At 41.0% G+C, this 22,508-nt stretch overlaps 1 protein-coding gene across 2 annotated transcripts in view; it reads left to right on the top strand.

Moving 5' to 3' along the window:
* The first annotated feature begins 457 nt into the window (after positions 1 to 457).
* Positions 458 to 22,508, top strand: part of LOC148903054 (protein kinase C and casein kinase substrate in neurons protein 1-like) — a 33,585-nt gene continuing 11,534 nt past the window's right edge. Inside the window, exons 1-2 of one of the 2 annotated variants that reach the window (XM_088995583.1) lie at positions 458 to 619; positions 20,148 to 20,277. In XM_088995583.1, coding sequence (XP_088851709.1) covers positions 20,218 to 20,277 — 60 coding nt within the window. In that variant the 5' untranslated portion in view covers positions 458 to 619; positions 20,148 to 20,217. Of the gene's footprint in view, positions 620 to 13,403; positions 13,565 to 20,147; positions 20,278 to 22,508 lie in introns of those variants that run through there. The other variant, XM_088995584.1, reaches the window with a different exon arrangement.

Here is a 22,508-nt window from a genome sequence, read left to right as displayed (position 1 = left end):
AATCACAAGACGAAACCCAAGCGACTTCACCCATCCCTTCTGCCATACTGTGTTGCAGAAATAAAAGAAATAAAAAGACACATCCACGCGTCTGGCCTTATTAATACGGCAGCATCGTGGAGATGAAGACAGTCACTGTTGTGACACCCGTCACACATATATATATATATATATAAATATATATATACGATTACGATTGCAAAAAATAACAATAAGATAATTTAGAATGGTAACAAAAATAATAATAATGCTAATAATAATAATAATAACACTATTTAGTATAATAATGATATAATAATACTATTATTATTATTATTATTATTATTATTATTATTATTATTATTATTATTATTATTTGTTGTTGTTGTTGTTGTTGTTTCCGCCACGTCTCACAATCAGTTTTTTTGTGGCCCATTGAAAGGAAACCGTGGGGGCATCCTCCCACGTCGCGCCTGTGCAGTACTGTTGTGCTCCCTCTTGCTGCGTGCATCGTGATCAGGCTGCAGAGTCTTGAGGAGGTCACCTTCTATCACTGCAAGAGGAAATACTGAATCATTTGTAGTCAAAGCTAGGCTGGACACTGTGCAGCTCGGCGGGCAGTGTGTATCTGGTGTATCTGGTAAGCGAATGCGCCACGTTTTGTGCTGTTTAGATGCGCAAATACTCGCAGTCTTCCATAAATGTGAAGCTCAAGTAGAGGAATCTCATCACGTCATTTGCCAACGTGATCCGTTCATGATCGTTGGCAATTGTGTTGCTTGTAAATCATACACGAGTCATTGTATACGGTGTTCTTTTCAAGTAAAGAATCTTGCGTCATTTCGTGATTATGTTGCTCGGCACGGAAATTCATTGTTTTATCACGCAGAACATTTCTCTGTGAAATAAATAGAACCTGTTTTGTTTTGTTTCGTTTAATGACGCATTTTCTCTCGGGTGCGCTGCAATAGCGTTTTGGTGTCGTTTTCCCCTTACGTGGAGGCTACATGGGAACAGTGGCGTCCTCAAAGGTTGTTGCCATGTTATTGTAGTAGGTGGAGATGGTGGCCATGTCTGGAAAAGATGGACACTTATAATAATATTTCTTACCCTTTCCATGCGCCATAGGAAAAAACACAAACACTCAAAAGAAAAGCACACAACAGTTGATAATTGGAAATCACAGCTGTTTATATCTTTGAGATTTATTTTTCGTGCAGACGACAGGAATCGCAATGCGAGCGCCCCTCTCTGCCGTTATGTAATTGGTTGTCACAGCTCAGCGAGGATCCATCTCTCGTCATTGTTTTTATTTATTTATTGACACTGAGCTGCAACAGCAGCGGCAGGTCGAGCCACATTCTGTTTTGGTGCATATGGTCTTTAAAATGTTCTGAAATGCATGCATAGAATTTGTGAAAGCATCACGCTGCAGCCACGCTTGTAATGGGAGACTGTATGTGTGTCCCCTAATACGCTCTGCTTTTTTGGGGCGAGTCAACATTTTGTTCACAAGAAACGTTCCAGCTCACTAATCACACAGCAGCCACCAATACGTTTTGCCTGTACTGTTTTCAATTGAAATCATCAATTTTTCGGCGACACAGAAACTGACGGTCTGGCTGCTTAATGCGAAACTGTCCAAGGTCCTGAATGCTCACTTTGCCCGGATGGGTGCCTGCCAAGGGCCAAGGTGCCCCCAAGAAAGAGAAGATAATGATCATACAAACAGGGAGAGAGTCATTCCATTTTATTGCGGGGAGAGGGTTTCTATGTATTTATCTCTCTATCTCTCTTTCTTTCTGTCTGTCTGTCTGTCCTTCTGCCCGCCCGTCTGTCCTTCCTTCCGTCCGTCCGTCCGCCCGCCCGCCCGTCCGTCCGTCCGCCCGCCCGCCCGTCCGTCCGCCCGCCCGTCCGTCCGTCCATCTGTCCCTCCATCCATCTGCCCTCCGTTCTTCCGTCATCTCGACATCTGAAGTTTGTTTATATGCTGAGGAAAAACTGAAATAAGTTGTCCTCTAATTTGCTGTTCAAAGTTGGCTGCAACCAGACTCTGCAACACCCAATTCCTTATTTCAATGTCCTGCAGAATGTAGCAATAGCTTAGCAATTAGCATGACTTCCGTTTTGCTTTTATTAATTATGCCTTGTCCTCCCTTCATGTTGACAATACTTGTCAGGAGTGTAGTTTATTCGCTTCCGTGGAGGTGATAATCAGCACCTTGTTCTGACGTGAAAGTGAACTTGCGGTGCTGTATCGTATTTATTAATCGCTAGGTGGGCTGGATTCCTTTAATTATCCAGTGACTGGCATACCAAGTTGGCGTTCAGTGCTGTGCCTAACAAAATGTGGAGGATTTGTAACATTCTGCAGTTATGCACTACAGTCCTTGCTTGTTTGTTACTCTTTTATTAGTTGCTATTGTGATCTTTCAGCGTGTTCTTGAAACCTGCATCTATGTTGTCTGCATTTATGTTGTTATTACATCAGGAGTGCGGGCCACAGAGGGTGATGTGAAAAAAGGGTTTGTTTTTTTCTACCTGACACCCCCATTTCCCCTGCAATAGAAAGTGTTGGTAGGTGATATTTGCCTATGAGAGTTGCATACAGCAGGGTGACAGAGTGTGAAAAAAGAGGGTGACCTACAAATGGAGTGCACACATGGGACAAGAGCCTGTCTTTGTGGAAACTGCAGAGATTACACTGAATATACTTTGCATCAGATCTACTTCTCTGATAAAAGCTTGTGTCATAGACGTGTTGATTTGCATATCATGCTTATTTGTTGTATTAAGCAGCCATCCATCCATCCCTTTTCTTATCCGCCTTATCCTCACAAGGGTCGCCAAGCAGGCTGGAGCCTATCCCAGTAGGTGGGGGACACCCTGAGCTGGTGAACAGGCAATCCCAGGGCACAAATTAACGAGCAATCTTTCGTGCTCACACTCACACCTCAAGATAATTTAGTGTGTTCCGTGAACCTGCCATGCGGGTTTTTTTTAAATACCCGGGGAAAACCCACGCAGGCACAGGAACAACATGCAAACTCCACACAGGATGCTGGAGCCAGAATCGAGTCTTGTCCTCCGACACTGTGAGGCAGACATGCTCACCAGTTGACACCGGGCTGCCTGTATTTAGCAAGTTGGATTTATTTCTTTTGGTCTGATAAAAAAGCAACCTTTTGATGCACCAATTTTGTATATTCGAGGGGCAGTTTCTTGGTTGTTAATATCACTGCCCTCGGGAAATATCAAGATCCTTATTTGAATAATACTTGCAGAATACAGTGACTCGGCATTTTAGCACGGTTCGTGCCAAAATCACCGAGGTGTACCTGGCATCTGTTGATCATGTCTCAGGTAGAGTCAGCTTCGTAGATGTTCAGTCTGTAAATTAACTGTCCAAGATCTTCGCCATATCGTGTCTGTCATGAGCCTGTGTCGACATTCTTGTTATTCATATTGAATCACAGCTAATGGAATGATAGAAGCCACTGATGTCACTGAAATATTATAATACTTACTATTGGTGGGAAAATACAATGTTTTTGACAGATATAATGTCAAACCAGTGGATTCTATTGTTATTTTGGTGCCTTTTTTTCAGATGCATCTGATTTTGGTGAAAAATAATTCTTCCGAATTGGCGATTTCTTTTTGAATTGCAAATGAGACTGTGTGATTAAGCAATGGCTATCCAGAACAACTCTTAAATAACCGTCTTGCTGAGTTTTTACAATAAAAAGATGCAGGGATTTTACACTGATCAGTTGTGTTCATTGAATAATTCTGGTCTAGAAAAGACTCTTTGTACAATTACGTAGTTACAAATTGTCCTATAGGTGATACAAATACGTAACCAAAGATACCGATACATATCAACTACTACATGATACACATATGCCTACAAATGATGGAAATTATTAAGGGTCCAAAGAGTTACCCCGATTAAATTGAGGGTATTGCTCCAGTAGCAAGCCATTGGACTATCAAATGTGCAAATTACGTTTTTTAGCGAGAGTGGGGGACCAAATATGTACGTTGAGGAGAGCTTTATTTTCATTTATTCACATTTTACCTATTCCTTTTATACGTTTTCTCCAATTGGTGGAAATTTGATCCTTTTTCGTTTCAACCAATTTATATATATCGATGAAAATGTTTCTTCAGCCGTCATCTGTACTTCTTTGAAGGTGTCGGACGTTTCACTTCTTATTCAAGAGGCTTCGTCAGCGAACTAAAGTCTTACTGGTAGTTTTGGCCCTATATATATATCCCTACTGCCCAGACGTGGCGGTGCCGGACTCTGCTATGATTGATCCCTCCTCTCAGGTTGGGGAGGAGCAGAGGACTACTCCCTGCGGCTCCACTGATTGCTCCTATTGTCCTGACTGATTACTTCTATTGTCCTGCCTGAGTACGAGGTCTATCACTGGCCTGATTGCCCCATTTGCTCTGGTATCACCTCATCAGCATAGCTAAGCCTATGTTGCCTCAGCAGTCTGTTGTACGAACGATCCAAATTGAACCTCACCCCACCATGGCGGTTTAGGGATTTTGCTATTTTATGAAAATAGCTTCTTTTACTCCCCTTTCAAACCATCTACATATGTTCTTTCGCTAAGATTTTAACCTCATTGTCGTCAAATGAGTGGTTGCTAGCTTTTAGGTGCATATGTACTGCCGATAGAGGCCCACTAGTATTATCCCTGCGATGTTGATGAAGTCTTTTTTTGAGAATTTGTTTAGCTTCCCCAATGTACTGCTCTTGCCAATTTTCATTCTTACAATGTATTGAATGAACTCCATTACTTTGTTTTTCATTTGGCAGCCTATCTTTTGGATGCACTAATTTTTGCCTTAACGTGTTTATCGGTTTGAAATAAGTAGGAATTTTGTGTTGCCAAAGGACTCTTTGTAGTTTTACAGAAACTCCTGCAATGTGATGTACTTTCATCGAAGGATCACTGCTGTAAGACTGAGCTTACACCAGTGGTCTCAAACTCGCGGCCCGCGAGCCAACTGCAGCCCCCGAAAGAATATTTTGCGGCCCGCCTTGACATAAAAGATTAATGTTAGTGCGGCCCGCATGTTTGATATGAATGAAACTTGTGCGTGGAGCTGAACGAACCGCTGAACAAACCATGGAACAAGCCACCATTTTGGAGCTACAGAGGGAATTTAGTCAGAGAATTGCAGACTTCAAGACGCACAAAGTTACATTTCAAATTTTTGCCAACCCATTCTCTTTTGATGTGCAAGATGCCCCTCCTGTGTTCCAAATGGAGTTCCGTGACCTCCAGTGCCACTCTGCACTCAAAGCCAAGTTCAGGGATGTGAATGGAGAAGCAGACAAGCTTGGGCAATGTTTGAGAGAGTTAACCCCCAGCTTCCCTGAACTTTCCCGAATGTTCAAGCGGACCATGTGTCTTTTTGGGAGCACATACTTATGTGAGAAGCGCTTCTCCACCTTGAACTTCAATAAGTCCAAGTACAGGTCCAGACTTACTGATGAGCATCTTCAAGCCCTACTCGGAGTGTCCACTGCCTCTTCCCTCAAGCCAAATGTGGCTCGGCTTTGAGAAAAGAAGCGCTGCCAGGTCTCTAGTAGCAAGAAGTAGGCAAGAGAAGCCATGTTTAGGACAGTTCATGTTCAATATTTTATTTATGTTCAGAAAGTTAAAGGTTAAAGAACTGTGAATACAGACATAGAATTCAATAAATAAAATACAATTATAAATAGAAACAAGATAGAGAGCTACACAGAGAATGCCATTTTAAATCGGTGGGTTTTGAGATGGGACTTGAAGGCAGGAAGAGAATCGATGTTACGAATGTTGGAGCACTGAACTTACAACCAAATCTTTGGGAGAATGCATCCCAGGGAAGTTAGAAATAATGAACACCGTCATTACAAGGTCGCTTCACACAAAATACATACATTGCAGGAAGACTCAGCCAAAAAAGTGCCCATATGCACATAGGTGTGTCTTTTCTCACTCAGGCCCACGGCGCAATATGCCCAAATGTGTGTTTCAATCTCAAGCTACTTCAAGTACATTCCACAGAGCCTGTTGCCCCTTCCTCCTACTTTTCTTTTCTGTCCATCCCTAACCAACCCCCCCCCCCCCCCCACACACACACACACACACACTCTCTGTCTACCCCACTGCCTCTCTCCTCCTCCACACTGTCACTGGGGGGCTGGTGGCAAAAGCCTAGCACGTTACGTAACACTGCAGCATCATTCATGCACGACGGTGGGTGCAATCATAACTCGATGCAAATGCCTGTGGATAACTGAGTAGTCACCTATAGAAGATGCCACGCAACAAGGAAGGTGCTGGGTACTCATGTTCAATTATGATTATATTTTCATATTTACATATTGTATGTCCCTCTACATGTGTGTATGTGTGTCTTGTTCACATGGACAGCTCGAGGGAAACATTACTGTGACGCTAGCATCATTTGACTAACACGTTCCTTGTCATTGCTTTCACTGCTTTCACTTGCTTTTTGAGCACCCATGCAACAACCAGACATTAGTTCTGGGGAACTAACTATTGATTAAGCTTGTCTTGACACAGCTGATGAAAAATAGAGTGCATCGCTCGGCAGCAGCCAGCAGATGCCCTGTAAAGGAAGTCACAGCTACTATGCAGTGAATGATATGCACCACGCAGGTATGGGGAGCTGAACTCAACATCAATGCTAACAAGAGCAGCATTAAAGTGTGAGGAATCTGAAATACACCCACATTTCTCTAATTCTCCTTAAGTCTGACAAAAGCCACTGATTGGATTTATTGGATTTGCTCTTCGCAGTGGAGAAATTTACATTTCACCGCAGCAGTTATGAAAGGAATGAAATTATAAAAAACAAAATACAGGAGCTGATGAAAGGAAGCCACTCTCACGGCGCCGTCTTGGAGTCAAAAGAACAAAAAAACTATATACAAATAACATGACAACACAAAGACATCTTAAGCATTTTCTGTACCCTCTTTGTTACACAAAGCAGTTCCAGGTGAAAGAGGAGCGTGTGCATGAACACGATTCATAAACATCGCTATTCTTAATAGCAAACAATTATGAAACTGCAAAGATCCAAGGGAAACAGCTGTCCAACATCAACAAAATAGCAGCAGTAATAACAACAGCAGTGACTTGCAGTCAGGGGAGGCAGGTGAGGCACAGCCTCACCTGTCATCATGGAAATATCAAATGACAAAATAAATTAATCAGTTATATTTATTTTGTGATTTGTACTTTAAAGTTATTTTCCATTTAACTTCACCATTTTTATTTTTATTTTTTTTTAATCGCTGAATTTTCACATTTATCGTTCAAATACTGAGTAGAGACTGGCGGTGAGGCAGCAGCCGGCTGAGCCTCACCATGGATTGCGCAATGACTAAGCTAATTGTGCTGGCTTGCTCTGCAGTGAGACCGCATTGCTGTCCATCTGCATATCACTATTAAAGTGTTCAAACACTTTTAGTATATAAATTAAATTTCTACAGTTTAGCTGGTGTATATAATGTAAAGTGACTTTACATTATAAACACTGTACTACATTGTTTATTTAATTTTATTTTTTTTATCAAAACTGTGTGCCTCGGTGAGGCACACAGTTCTCCTGCCTCATGACAGGGGGCACTGGTGATTCTTCTTGCGCCTCCTCGGCTGCAGAATAATAGAATTAGTGACAACAAGCTACAGTAAACAGTTAGCAAGTTAAGTGCAGCATCCAGTGATTTCTTCGTGTTGCTTGGCCTTATTTTTAGAATAGAACATTACATATCTAAATTGAAAGAAATAGAGAGACTTTTAAAACTAAAGAAAGACAAAGAAGGTATTGATGCCTTTCTTCAGAAGGAGCGGCGCATGGAATTCAGTATAAGTAAAGGTAACACGATAATAATTTTTTTAATTCTTTTTTTCTATGTTACAGTTTATATAAAGAATGCTGACAAGACATTTTAATCAAAACACGTTAACTGTTGCCAATCAAATGGTGAATAAGCTACTCTGTAGAGTTCATATGTCAGTGCCTCACCAGCCATGAACCTCATCGCACGTCACTGAACAACAGCTATATTGACGACTTGTTCTTGGAGCGAGAAACGAGACGACAATATCTCTGATATCGGACAGAATACCCAAAGTCGCTCTCTATCTGGCTCGATGTCAGTGACCTGTCATTAAGAACAGCTTCACACTTTCTGTGGAGCAGCTTAATAATATTTTTGGAGATCTGATAACCATTAATTATATTGGAGTCCATTTATTCAGGTGAGTTATTGACATAGTACAAGTTGCAGTTGATTCAGAAAAAAATATATAGTTTTTATTTACAAGAACAAGACATGAGGAAAATCCCTCACAAGGCCCAAAGAATGCAGAACCTTGAATTGTGTAGAATTGCTGGAGGTGTTCATGAAAAGGTAGCTGACTTATCCCTTTTATATATATATATATATATATATATATTTATTTGTATTTTTCTACCATGATCCACAGCACAAGGCTGCATACACTTCCGTCTCAAGGAAACGCTTCTTAATGAAAGCAATGTCATCTGCTCTTTTGCTAATGTACCGGATGAAAAAACTGATGGTGACGTGGTGTGATGAAAAACAACGCTGCAGTAGTCTAATTGATTATTATGCTACCGAACATAACACTCTATTTTTTAGCTTACACGCTAATGCAAAACATTGCTTTTGAAGCCCAAGACACAGCATGGGGCTACTACAGTTTGATAGGCTAGTGGTTAGCCAATGAATAGTGACCAGTGGCAGACCGTCAAAGCCTACAAAGCCTGCTCTGCTGGCCTAAAAATATCCGAATAACGGATTGATGTTAATTATATTTTGTCCATGAATTCTTCATAAAATAATAAACTAAATAATTCCAAATTGTCTTTCAGTTTCGTTTAATTACTTTTACACTGTTGTGCTGCTTTCAGATGTGTTTTTTCGTATTTAAGCGTTTAACCAATCACATTACAGCCATAATTTTTTACCAGGCTCAAAAATCTACCTGGACGCCTTCACCGTCAGTTCTGCCGGCCCTGTCGCATCAAAAATGTTCATCAAACTGTTGCTCTAACCAATATTATTTTGAGTTGGCAACCCAAGAAGGATACCAATGCCTTCTTGAAAGTGCTGCTCAACGTTTTCGCAAATTATGACTGGCTAGTCCAGGGGTGGGCAAACTTTTTGACTCGCGGGCCGCATTGGGTTCTAAAATTTGACAGAGGGGCCGGGCCAGGAGCATTTGGAGGGAGTGTTTGGGCCGAAAATCACTTCAAATGACTTCGACTGAGCGTATTTTACAAAGATTCCACAGCATATAGCTATAGTTTACGTTTTAAGACTTGCGCTGAATATATGAAGTCTTGTTTTCGAGTTGATGACGATCCCCCATGTGACGTCACGTTTGGACCGCCCCTGACCGAGAAAGCGACATACAATGCATTTTGGGTACTTTGTTTGGTCTGAAAACTTCGTGTTGATCAGTGTTGATGGTGAAATTAGAAAGAAAACACATAAACAACGCGATGGTGAATCGTTGTGTGTTGCACCAAGACAACTATTTGATATTCGCTGACATAAATTCCCAGCTGACAAATCAGCCCATTTCCAACGGAGCTTGGGCGCAATCTTCTGCATTTTCTGGGTGCTACATTGCTGTCATTGACGGATCGAATTGATATGGGAGGACTCCTTGAATCAATTGCAAACATTTATGCTTTCCTCTTTAGAACTATTTGAATCATATTCATAACTGGATGAGTAACAAGAAAACATCTTCTCCGAATCTGAAGCCATTGTTTTGATTCTCGATCAAAGGCAAGACGTCTTGGCGTGACGTCACGAACAGGGGGGTGGGACCTTCTGAAACTGACCATTTCCGGATTCATTTGAAGTCATTTTTAAAAAATGGTGCCGGTGCCTTTAAATGTAGTATGTACAAACCTCATAGCACAGTAAGAACACTACAACCCAATTTATTAACTGTCTTTCAAATGTGAAAAATATCCCTGATCAGTTAATAAATTTGTCTCAAGGAACATGGCGTTTACATACTATTTCGCAGATACTTGGAGGAGGAAATGGAAATAGATTAAAATAACATGCACTGTGATTTATCAAGATTGCGTCTGTTTTTAATAAGTTTCCATCGAAGGGGCAAAGTTAAAGAAATCCACATTTATTGAAAAAATTTAATCACTTTCAAAATTCAAAACATATTATTACACAACGAAATATTCAAGCTCAATAATACCTACTTGTGTTAAATTCCGCCAAATCATAGATGGTTTGTCCTGACCGCGCGCTCAACAAACTCCTCACTGACGCCCTCGCCTACACGCACAAACAAAACACGAGTACCGTCGCCGAGCACACAAACATAGACCACCTGCAGTTGAAATTTGCATTCTCGGCACGGCAGCCAATCAGAAGCCTGCTTCTTTCTTCCGGACTTTCGCAAGCGTTATAAAGTCGTGCAATTGCATGTCATTTTCCAAAATAGATGCACAGAACCTCAGACCAGAAGAAAGATTCAAAAGAAGCTAACAACATATGTGACGCTAAAAAAACGTAAATTTACATTAAACCGTGACTGTAAAGTGTACGTGAGACTTATGAAAGGGGCTTATTGGCTCGTAAGAAGCAATGCAAACGTTGCATTGTGCACCGCAGTGACAATCGACTACTGCAGCAAAATCTACGGCCATGCACATTTACCGTAAATTAAGCAAGGTGGCATTTGTAGTAGGTGCATTCTTGATTTAACAAAAAGAACTTTATGCTTTGTTACAATGTTTTTTTAATGTTATTAGTTGTCTCTTTGTGCTTCAAGTTGTGAAAAATGGGACAGGCGACTTTTCAGTTATCTGCCCTGTTGTTCGCTAACTTTTTGTCATGAGTTTTAGACACTGTTTGTACTATAATTTGGGCAAGTTCGGCGGGCCGGATTAAAAAGCCTAACGGACCGTATGTGGCCCGCGGGCCGTAGTTTGCCCATGCCTGGGCTAGTCACTAGCCAATCATTATCTGCGAAAACTGCTGTGATCAGAAGCCGCGAGTGACAAGAGCATACTGGCCAGAGCTAGCATACTGTACTGGTAGCGAGCTGCATAAGCAAATATATTGTGTTAATTTAAGTGAACTCGCAATGGCTGAGGAAGGAGTAAAAATGGATTTGGTAGGAGATTTACTGTTAAAGTCATTTTCAAGACGGACTTTTCAAGAAAAAAATGGACATCATGAAGAAAGGTCGGTCAGCTATTTCCTGGCTAATGGTACCATCTAGTGGATTTGTGGTAAATCACACCACTCTATTTTCAGTCTGGATTGATATATACGTAGCACTACTGAAATGAAATCCACGGCCTGCCACTGGGAGTGACAAAGAAGCAGATGCAGATGCAAAATCTGAAACGTCAGACTACATTTGGATTCTGCATCCAGCAGTCATACCCTCGTGAAGTTAGCTCACCCTCCAAAAAGTCTGTTAACATCCCTTTCTTATTAGGTTACTGCAGAGTCTATCACTCATTTACTTCATGCTATTTCTCAACTGCTGTGTCGGGTGCCAGAAGTGGGTTATGGATGTATTGTTTTGGTGAACAAACAAAGCATTTGGATTGTGACCCTTTTTTACAGAAGAGTACTGGGAAATACAAAGTTCCTACAGTTTTGGTAAGTTTTGGTTTATGTTGCTGACTGACTACATATGTAGTGGAGCTCAGTCTTAGCTGTAACAATTTGTATTTGGCATTACGTCAAACATATTTGAAGCTGTGTTTAAAAAGGTCACACTATAATTAAAATTTGCTTTAGTCGAGTGGAACCTAACATGCATACTGAGTGTGCATCCTGCTGTTTTGGTTGATTAGCATCTCTATCATTGCCATCCCCTCACTTCTCAACAATAACAACATCCTCAGTTCAGACGTTTTGGAGCATTGCTGTGTGCATTTTCTCTTTTCTTTAATTTTGTTAGTGATTTTTTTTCATGTTTGAAGTGTGCTTCTGTGTGTGTTAATGTTTGTTGGGAAAACATTGTCATATATATCACATGCATTGTCACTTGGACAGTTATCTCCATGACAGTGAAATCTGCACCAGGCCGGACTGTTTCCTGGCAACCACCAAGAGAGAAATTGCCATTCTCCATCCACCCTGCTTCCTGGGATTGCCGCACCCTCTCTCCCCCAGATGCAGTCCCATCACTCGTGCCATGTCCCCCCTGTCACATCCATTCCTGCCTCTGTGTCAATATCCATCGCTTGTCACCACCCAGACGCTGCTGTCACACCGTGTTTGGATCTGTCAGCCCAGTGTCACTCTGCCGAAGCCGATGTCTCAATGAAAGACCTCCCTCTGTCTAGCTTGAGCCAATGGTGTTCTTTTGTAGCCCTGGCTTTTCAAACCCCACTGTAAAAACCTGAGTTTTTACTGTGGCCATAAGCACTTTGCCCTTTTACACATTTTTGCGATGACATAAGTAGAGTAGTCAACATTATTCTTTTACTGACCGTCCGATCTTAATTCGGAACCATTGTTGTCTAAGCAATCAGAAGAGCCAATATGCATCAGAGTAAAGTTAGTTCAGCTTTTTGAAATCTGCTTACTGTAACAAGCTTTCGTGTTGTGGTCAACCCCCCCCCCCCTCCCAGTGCTGCAAGTGGCTCATTGGGGAAGAAGTGTCAAGAACCTGCACAATACTTTTTTTTTCTGGATGTATTCAGCATTTTCTCTGTGTGCTTGCAATCTAAACCATGTACTGAAGTGTAGTTTAACTGAAGACTCTATAAAGCTTTAAAAAACATTTAGGGTTTTGTTTTGAAATTTCTGTCCTTCAATTCAAAAACGGGGCATTCTTTCAAATTGGAAGTGCAAGAAACACCCATTAATGATTGGATTATGATTTGGTTACACCCTTGTTTCCTAAAATCTGTCAGAGAAAGGGCAAAAATTGTCATTCTTTAAAAAAAAAGTAAATTTCTTTTACAATTAATCATTTATCAACAGTTGTCGATTTATTTGACAATCGATCCATTGTCGATTAGTCTGTGCACCTCTAATTTCATGTGTTAAACATGCCAATGTTGAAAATCTTGAAATAGCTCTACCCTGTGAATTGTTATTCAGACAATTAAAACGGACAGGAAAATAACCCAAAAGGCATCAGCTCAACAATGACTTTGCATCACCACAATGATTTCTGAATGAAGTGGCCATAGCCACAGTGCTGTCCTGCCAGAGTTTAATTTGCATGTCAACCTTGCGTTTGAGTCCGATTCACCTCTTTGCGCTTCTTCTTCCCGAGCTCCCTCCCCCTCCAAAGCCATTCAAGTGGAACACCGCAGGATTATCTCTCAGCCTCTAAGACACGTTTGTTTGGTCGCACTCGTCCTCTTTGGGTTCACATTAGCAACAGAGGTCAATATCAACATTCGGTTTATCGTTGAGATCATCTGTTTGTAGGGATATTTTTGGACTACACCGTCTTCAAAATCTTTAAGTGTGTTTTGCTGTTTTTTTTAAATGGACGCAACAATGGTAAGTGGATATACTCACAACAATGTACATAGGTACTGTACATCCACAGTTCAATCGGGTATTTTGAAAATGACATTATTGTGATGATTAGGGAGCAGTATTAGAAACAGTTGGTATAGCAACCTCATTTGCCTAGGGTTTGCTATTTCTTATTTCATGACACTTGCAGTGCCACCTCCCACTATTGCATTCGCTTCGCTTCTCTGTCTTTCCGCACGCATGGCACAACCAGAACTGTGCGATGCCTTGTTTTTGTGCCTTTCAACTTTGTGAGTCACCAGTCATGTGCAAATTGTACATTGTGATTGACTCTTCAATTCCATCAAATTGTTTAACCACCTACATACGAATGCAAATGTGCATACATGTACAATGTGCAGGATTGTTTTTCCAGAGTTAACTCTAGCTTCTTGCAACTTTGTTTGGCATGTTAGGGGATTGTTGCGTCTTAACTGGCTTCCACGTCACCTGGTGTCGTTGTCACAAATGTAGAAGGTAATTGGACAACTCAGTTGAGGGGCAAGCTGCTTGACCAGCACCTTGTGATGGTTGCTGAGATTATGACTGCTTTACTGCAAGGCTGCTTTAGAATTTCTTGTCATGACAGGATAGGATAATGTTCAATGTGTCCCTGGGCTTGGAGTTTATTTATTTTTTGTAGAAATGTCCTTTGACTTTTTCTTACTTTTATCAGGCCAATCAAAATAGTTTGCTAAACCAACCCTCCACGTCAGTGAAATAAGTCGAGATGAACCCTTTAGACTCAAAGTGGACAATACATTATCATATCTGTTTGGAAGGGAAAGTGTCCCCACCAAGTTGAGAGCATGGAATCTCTTCGTATGCTGAATACCTCAGCATGTTCGGAATACCAAGAGACTTTTGTACAAATCCATTCTGGTAGTTGGATGATGACAGAGGCGGGCCGTGGATTTCATCGCTATGCCTTCAGTTGTACTACGTCTGAATCAATCCAGACTGAAATCACACTGCACTTTTGTGATTCACTACAAGTCCACGAGAGGGTACCATTAACCAGGAAATAACTGATGGACCTTTCTTAATGAGGTCCATTTTTTTCTTGAAAAGTCCGTCTTAAAAATCGCTTTAACAGTAAATCACCAACCAAATCCATATCTTCTCCTCCTTCACCCATTGTGGGTTGACAAAACTGCATTTAAATCAACACAATATATTTGCTTATGCAGCTCGCTCCAGATACAGTGTCCTAGCTCTGGCCAGTATGCTCTTGTCACTAGCGGCAAGTGATACTTGATTAACTGATCATTGACTGGTGACTAGCCGATCATAGTTTGCGAAAACTCTGACGTTACCCAAGCCCACGAGCAGGCTACGCACGTCACCAACTCGAAAACTGATTTATTAAAGCAACAGACATTAGTTAAAGCAACAAAGTCATCGACACCACATTCAATGGACAGAACTGATTATGAAGGCATCCAGGTAGATTTCTGACTGTGGAAACAAATTTCGACTGAAATGTGATCGGTTAAATCAGGGGTGGGCAAAGTTTTTTGCTTGGGGGCCACATTCATTCCAAAAATTCGACAGGCGGCCTGGGTCAGCACAAGATATGGTACATATAAAAAACTGCATGTTTTTCAGGCCATATAAAACATCATCAGGAAAAAAAACATTCAGGTATGAACATAATTTTATTAATGAGAACAGTAAAACAACAACAGTACAGTATATGACCGGTATGAACGTCCAAGTATATTCATGACATACAAAGTGTCACAACACAAGCAACAAAGTGTTATATTGCCCAAAAACTGTGGCGCGCAGTTCATAAAAATCAATAAAAAAGATTTATGCAGAATATAACATCATTCGGACTATTTGCTACGAAACGAGATTTTTGGGTCATTTTATCTGGTTCGTGGCTCTTCACGGTGTTAGAAGATGGTAGTAAAATCAGCAGGAATCAAGGTGATGAACAGAAAGATTATTTTAATCTTAGACAGGAGAGCCATTGTGAGGTAGAAGTAGGCAGCCCATTTAGGGAGAAGCTTCTGCTCTCCCCCACCCGAGATTTTATTTATACAGAGGGCGGGAATGACAATTTCAAAAGGGGCCTATCAGTTACGAGATAGAAGGGTGAAATATGATATTAGACTGAAATAAGAATGGTTCAATACGGTGCACACTACAAATACGTAAGGTTATAAGATAAACTACACACACACATACACACAGAGGAAGAGAGAGAGAGAGAGAGAGAGAGAGAGAGAGAGAGAGAGAGAGAGAGAGAGAGAGAGAGAGAGAGAGAGAGAGAGAGAGAGAGACAGAGAGTGAAACAACTTTGACTAAACTTATGTGACGGGTGTCACACTAGTGACTGTCTTCATCTCCACGATGATGCCGTCTTAATCAGACCAGACGCGTGAATGTGTCTTTTTATTTCTTTTATTTCTGCAACACAGTATGGCAGAAGGGATGGGTGAAGTCGCATGGGTTTTGTCTGGTGATTAACATAAATCTCGTCCAGATTGTTCTGAATATGCAAAACATTGTAGATAACAAAACAGAATGAACAACGTGTGATCGTATAGTGGTTATTTACAGAAAAAGAGAATACAACACAAGTTCACTGTTATTTACATGATGTCCCTGACGCATCATATGCGGAGACTCGGCAGAACACGCGGTGCGCTTGTAATGGCGCACAGTTCAACCCGCCACGAACACTCACGGGCAAATGAAACACGACACAAGAAACTAAATATTGTACAATAAAAACGAAATGAAGTAATTATTACCTGCAACACAGTATGGCAGAAGGGATGGGTGAAGTCGCATGGGTTTCGTCTGGTGATTAACTGCGCAACAGAAAAGCACTATGAAGCCAATGTGCTTCAAAGTTCCACTCGACAAAACGTGAATTAAATAATGACACAAAACGTAATCTGGACCTGAAATGAATAAGGGAACTACATAATTAGATAACAATAGACGTACAAAAGGGGAAATAAAATAAGATATTGTCATGAAAATGCGCGTTAATCCAGACCATCAGAGAAATGCGACTCACCATAAATCTCGTCCAGATTGTTCTGGAAACTATGGGCGGGACCTGGTGCCACACTGTGCGCCGTTGCGTCACTTCCTTCATAATTTAATAATCTTGTGCACAACTCCGTTACACTTAGACAAATACAAATGAGTAGAAAATAAGTAACATTGGATGTTTAAGAATGTGCATATAAAATAGTTCTATCAGAGATGAGTAAGAGATCTGGTGGTTTTCTTTCCATGCCCAACTATAGATCCCTGCGATCACCACACATGACAGCATTGCTCAGCTAATGTCATGCACAGACATTTGAAGCCAGCCACGGAACGCTTCAGTTTTCAATTGTTTTGAAATGATGATCACAGTCAAACCATTCTCATCCTTGTTTTTTAAAGTCTCGTAAATTTGAGATGATCCGACTCGAAGTCTCTCCTGAATGTTTCATACTTTATAAACAACCTTGAATAATCAGATACATCCCACGTCCTATTCCGCGTAATTACGGTTCTTCGTTTGAATACCAGGATCTACATGATGTAAATGTAAATTAACGCAATTAAAAACCTTCGCAATTCCAGTAAAACTCACTGCAATCAAGAGTCACTTGCATGTCACCGTTTTAATGCATATATATTTTTTAAACCTAGTTTGGAAATTCATGTTTGTCAGAGGTCCATAAGTGGTAAATAAGTTTTCTTCCTCGATCTCTTTCTCTCCCCCTCCCTCCCTGTCCTTCCCTTCTGCAACTTGAAGTAACACCTAACTTTTAAATGCCTGTCATTACAAGTCCAAATGAAATGAATGTAGTCAATCACATCAACCGCAGTTGTGTACCAACCTTTGGTGGGCCGGATTTAAAAGACCAACAGGCCGGATCTGGCCCTCGGGCCGTAGTTTGCCCACCTCTGCGTTAAATGCTTAAATATGAAAAACACATCTGGAAGCAGAGCAAAAGGGGAAAAATAATGAAAGGACTCTGAAAGACAATTTGGAATTATTTAATAAGAATTCATGGACAAAATATAATAAACATCACTCCGTGATTCAGATATTTTTCGGCCAGCAGAGAAGGCCGATTTTATCACATCTCTCACCCGGAACAAGAGGCCCTGCGCACATACATTGACACCTCCCTCGCGGCGGGACTCATCCGACCCTCGCGTTCTCCGCTCGGCGCGGAGTTCTTTTTTATCAAAAAGCAGGACAAGACCCTGTGCCTGTGTGTCGACTACCGGGGTCTGAACGACATCACCATCCGTAACAAGTACCCGCTCCCCCTCATGGATTCGGCCTTCACACCCCTCCAATCTGCCACCATATTCACTAAACTGGACTTGCGTAGCTCCTACCATCTAGTTCGCATCAGAGAGGGGGACGAATGGAAGACGGCGGACTGACCAACGCTCCCGCCGTATTTCAAAATCGTATCAATCTTGTTTTATCCAAATCCGCAGAACAATATCGGCAGCATGTCCGACGGGTCCTGGTGCGGCTCTTACAAAACCGGCTCTATGTGCACGCAGAGAAGTGCGAGTTCCACGTCCGTTCTCTGTCTTTTCTAGGTTTCATCGTGGAGCAAGGGCAACTTTGTGCCGATGACGCCAAGACCAAAGCGGTGGTAGAATGGCCAATCCCCAAGACGCGCAAACAACTCCAGCGATTTTTGGGGTTTGCCAATTTCTACCGCCGCTTCATCTGTGATTATAGTCAGAAGGCACTTCCCCTAACCAGTCTCACTTCCACTAAGGTTCCCTTTAGGGGGACACCCGACGCTGAGGGGGGTTAGTGAAGGCGGATTGGGGGCCGCGGTTGACGTGACACTGTGCCTCCACAGCAGTGTATGAGATGCACACCACAATTAGTCACGTGCAGCTAAAGCTAAACGCTTGCATGCCATATGTGTAATTTAGTCAATGTGTACCATGGAATACTTTTATCAAATGGCTGCAACGATTATTTGAATAATCATGTCATCTGTCTATCATTGTATATGATAATCAGTGCATCTGATGAAAAAAGTATTTTAATTTACACCGTTTTACTAAAAATCAGGACATCATTACACATAAAAATATGTGCAAAAATACCTTTTTTTCCTGTCTGCTTGCGATCAGCCATTTCTGTGTATACTTTGCGGGTCCGTTTTTCTGTAAATAAATTTGTTTATCGCAGTTTGTCTGAGCCTGCATTTGGGATCCTAACACATTATTCGGTGTGGTGTAAACGTTTTACCGTGGAGTATCTTAAATTCTGAGTCCTCTAAAAAAACATCAAAACAATAATTTATCAAAAAAACTATTAATTTGATTACTTGATTAATCATTGCACCTACATATACGTATTTTTGTCAATGCTCTGTGTGTGTACGTCAGTGTGCATGTGTTTGTGTGTGTGTTTTTTTGGCTGTCTCACTCTTTGAATGGGCGAGTAGGCGTAGTTTGAAGTCACAGCACACTGCACATCCACTTGGCATCTTTATTTTCAAACCCAAAATTGCACCACTCCCGATTGAACTGACATACACTAGAAAATTGCCACACGCCAATAAGTTCATTTATGACTCGAGATGGGAAAGTACGTATTCTCATTATATCCTATAAATACATTATTGGTTAAAGTACTTATTCAAACAATTACTCAAGTACATGTAGAAGTGATATTGTGTAGGCTCTGAAAATGAAATGAAGAGTTACTATTTTTTTTAACTTACATTTGACGCTTAGATCTAATTTGACGGCTTTTCAAGTTGAACGATCACCACTGACCAATCATACAAATAGATGCACCTCTGTGTGCTTTTTCGTAACATACCAAATAAGCACATGAAGCACGTTAGAGATTTGCCTGACATGAAACCAGCATTTGTTACTGTGTAGAACAGGGGTGTCAAAGTCATTTTTTGCCGCGGGCCACATTGTAGTTATGGTTTCCTCTCAAGGGCCATTATAAATTTGGGGAACCCATTAGAATGTTTAAATCCCTTAAAATATTACATATAGAGCACACAGCAAATTAATGAATAACTCGTTTTCAAATCTGAAGTCAAGAATAATGACTTTTATTGTGGTTGACATCCAAAAATATGAAATTTTGGCTCAGATTTTAGCAATCATCATGGAAGTTTGATTTGCTGTCGCGGGCCGAAAAAAAATGATGTGGCGGGCCGGATTTGGCCCGCGGGCCTTGACTTTGACACCTGTGGTGTAGAAAGAAATATATGAATACTGAAGTGGGATTTGCATGTAAGGTGTCCATGTAATGGGTCAGGGATTATGGAGTGGACGGTTTCAAGATCATGCACATGGGACAAGTTGTTTTTTTTCTAGGAAACGCAAGTATGAGACGCACATTCTCGTTCCTTGCGGCAGGGAAACTAGATTTGTGGCCGAGGATGCTATTTTTATCCCACTATGATGAACATCTCACTGCAACCGTTCTTTTCAGTAATTGCCACGTTACACCGCGAGTACTGCTTAGTTATTTTCTGTGATTTCATGTTCATACATGTAATTCATGTGTGTTGTTCTTTTCTTTCTTTTCTTCCAGTATACCGGAAGCCGAGTGGCGCTGCAGACCCCAGGTTTGGTTGAGAAAGACCACTGCAACATCCACAGAAATGTCTGGCTCCTACGATGAAACTGCAGGTGTTGACGACACCATGGACAGCTTCTGGGAGGTACGAAAACACAAAATGGCACTGATAAGTGGGACTCTATCTCGCATGATATTATATTGACAAATGTATGAGTTCTTTATTCATCACAACATAAAACTACAACCAACTTACTTTGGCCTTGTGGTGAGGAGGCCTGACTTCTTGTTGAGAGGTCCAGTTTTGGCTCAGACCTTACAGACTGGATTGCATGTTACCCTTGTACTTGAGTGGGTTTTTGAACATCACCCGAGCTTTGACCCACGTTAAAAAATGTTATGGGGATCTACTTCTGTCACAAGTTGCCGTGGCTTCAATTTACTATACAGCATTTCATAGTTTTACCTCTGTGTCTTACATTCCTGTCTATAAACAATAAGATTGTACTCACTGGCCTTGCCTTGGTGGATTGCAACTCCTCAACCATTGAGACTGTCAAAAGAAGCTTTGGAAGCTTGTTCTTCCGGTTGATTGGACAAAGGGCCTCCTTGCTATTTCCACAAAAAAAGTTGCTGTACAGTCTTTCCATTTTCCCCTGAGGTGTGGGAAAGTCGTTGAGTAGAAACTGACAATGCTGCTCATGTAAGAATCAATACTAAAATCACGAGACTTTAAACCATCCAAGTAGTTAGCTGTGCTCAGTTGTCTTGAGCGTGTTGTTCAAATGGGCTACTGTGTTGGTTGAGTTGTCAATGTTCGTCTGTGTAAGCTCTCAGTCGTACAGGAGTGGTCCATCAATGAAAAGGTTTCTTCAGCCTATAAATACAAGAAAGAAATGATAGACTGTCTCCAAAAGTTAGAGAAAGGAAAACATATAGACAAACAGATGTATTTTAGATTATACCCAGGGGAGGCCACGCCATGCATCTATGGCCCGCCAAAAATACATAAAGAAGGGGTCCCCCTCAGACCCGTTGTTTGTAGCATTGACTCCTCTACATACAATGTAGCCAAATATTTAAAAACTATCTTGGCTCCGTTGGTTGGTAACACAGAATATCATGTAGAGAACACCACAGGGTTTGTAGAGAAAATCAAAGACCTCATATTGGAACCTGAGGAAACATTGGCATCTTACGATGTGACTTCTCTCTTTATATGTGTCCCAACGAGACTGCTGGCGGACGGTTCTCTGCATGAAAGAACCAAACTTAAACCGGACCACATCTGCCAATTATTGGAAATATGCCTTAATACTACGTATTTTCAATTTAGGGAGACATTTTACAAACAAATTCATGGTTGTGCTATGGGTTCACCAGTTTCACCCATAGTGGCTAATGAGTTATATCGATATTGGATATATCGATAGTCCCGGTTATATCGATACTATTTCTATGCACGCACGGAGAAAATTACATGCAAACAGGGTCGGATATATCGATAGTCCCGGTTATATCGATATTTTTTCGGACTCCCTTGAATATCGATATAACGAGACTTTACTGTATTTGATATTCGCTGACACAAATTCCCAGCTGACAAATCAGCCCATTTCCAACGGCGCTTGGGCGCCATCTTCTGCTTTTTCTGGGTGCTACATTGCTGTCATTGACGGCTCGAATTGATATGGGAGGACTCCTAGAATCAATTGCAAACATTTATGCTTTCCTCTTCAGAAGAACAAGAACAAGAAAACATCTTCTCCGAATCTGAAGCCATTGTTTTGATTCTCGAGCAAGGCAAGACGTCTTGGCGTGACGTCACGAACAGAGGGGTGGGACCTTCTGAAACTGACCATTTCCGGATTCATTTTGAAGTCATTTTTATTGGTGTTTTTCATTTAACTAAAAATATCAGCCTGCCTGATTTGGGTATTTTAGATGCTATAAAACGTTTTTCTGATGTCAGTGGGAAACAAAAACAAAAAATGGTGCCGGTTGTCCTTTAAATGTAGTATGTACAAACCTCATAGCACAGTAAGAACACTACAACCCAATTTATTAACTGTCTTTCAAATGTGAAAAATATCCCTGATCAGTTAATAAATTTGTCTCAAGGAATATGCAAGATATGGCATTTACAGACTATTTCGCAGATACTTGGAGGAGGAAATGGAAATAGATTAAAATAACATATGCACTGTGATTTATCAAGATTGCGTCTGTTTTTAAGTTTCCATCGAAGGGGCAAAGTTAAAGAAATCAACATTTATTGAAAAATGGAATCACTTTCAACATTCAAAACATATTATTACACAACGAAATATTCAAGCTCAATAATACCTACTTGTGTTAAATTCCGCCAAATCATAG

This window comes from Hippocampus bargibanti, linkage group LG01 (assembly GCF_051943395.1).
Source record: "Hippocampus bargibanti isolate YZ-2025 linkage group LG01, ASM5194339v1, whole genome shotgun sequence".
Classification (NCBI taxonomy): Eukaryota; Metazoa; Chordata; class Actinopteri; order Syngnathiformes; family Syngnathidae; genus Hippocampus; species Hippocampus bargibanti.
The sequence above is the reverse complement of the archived record's forward strand: the minus strand, read 5'-3'. Positions and strand labels throughout refer to the sequence as shown.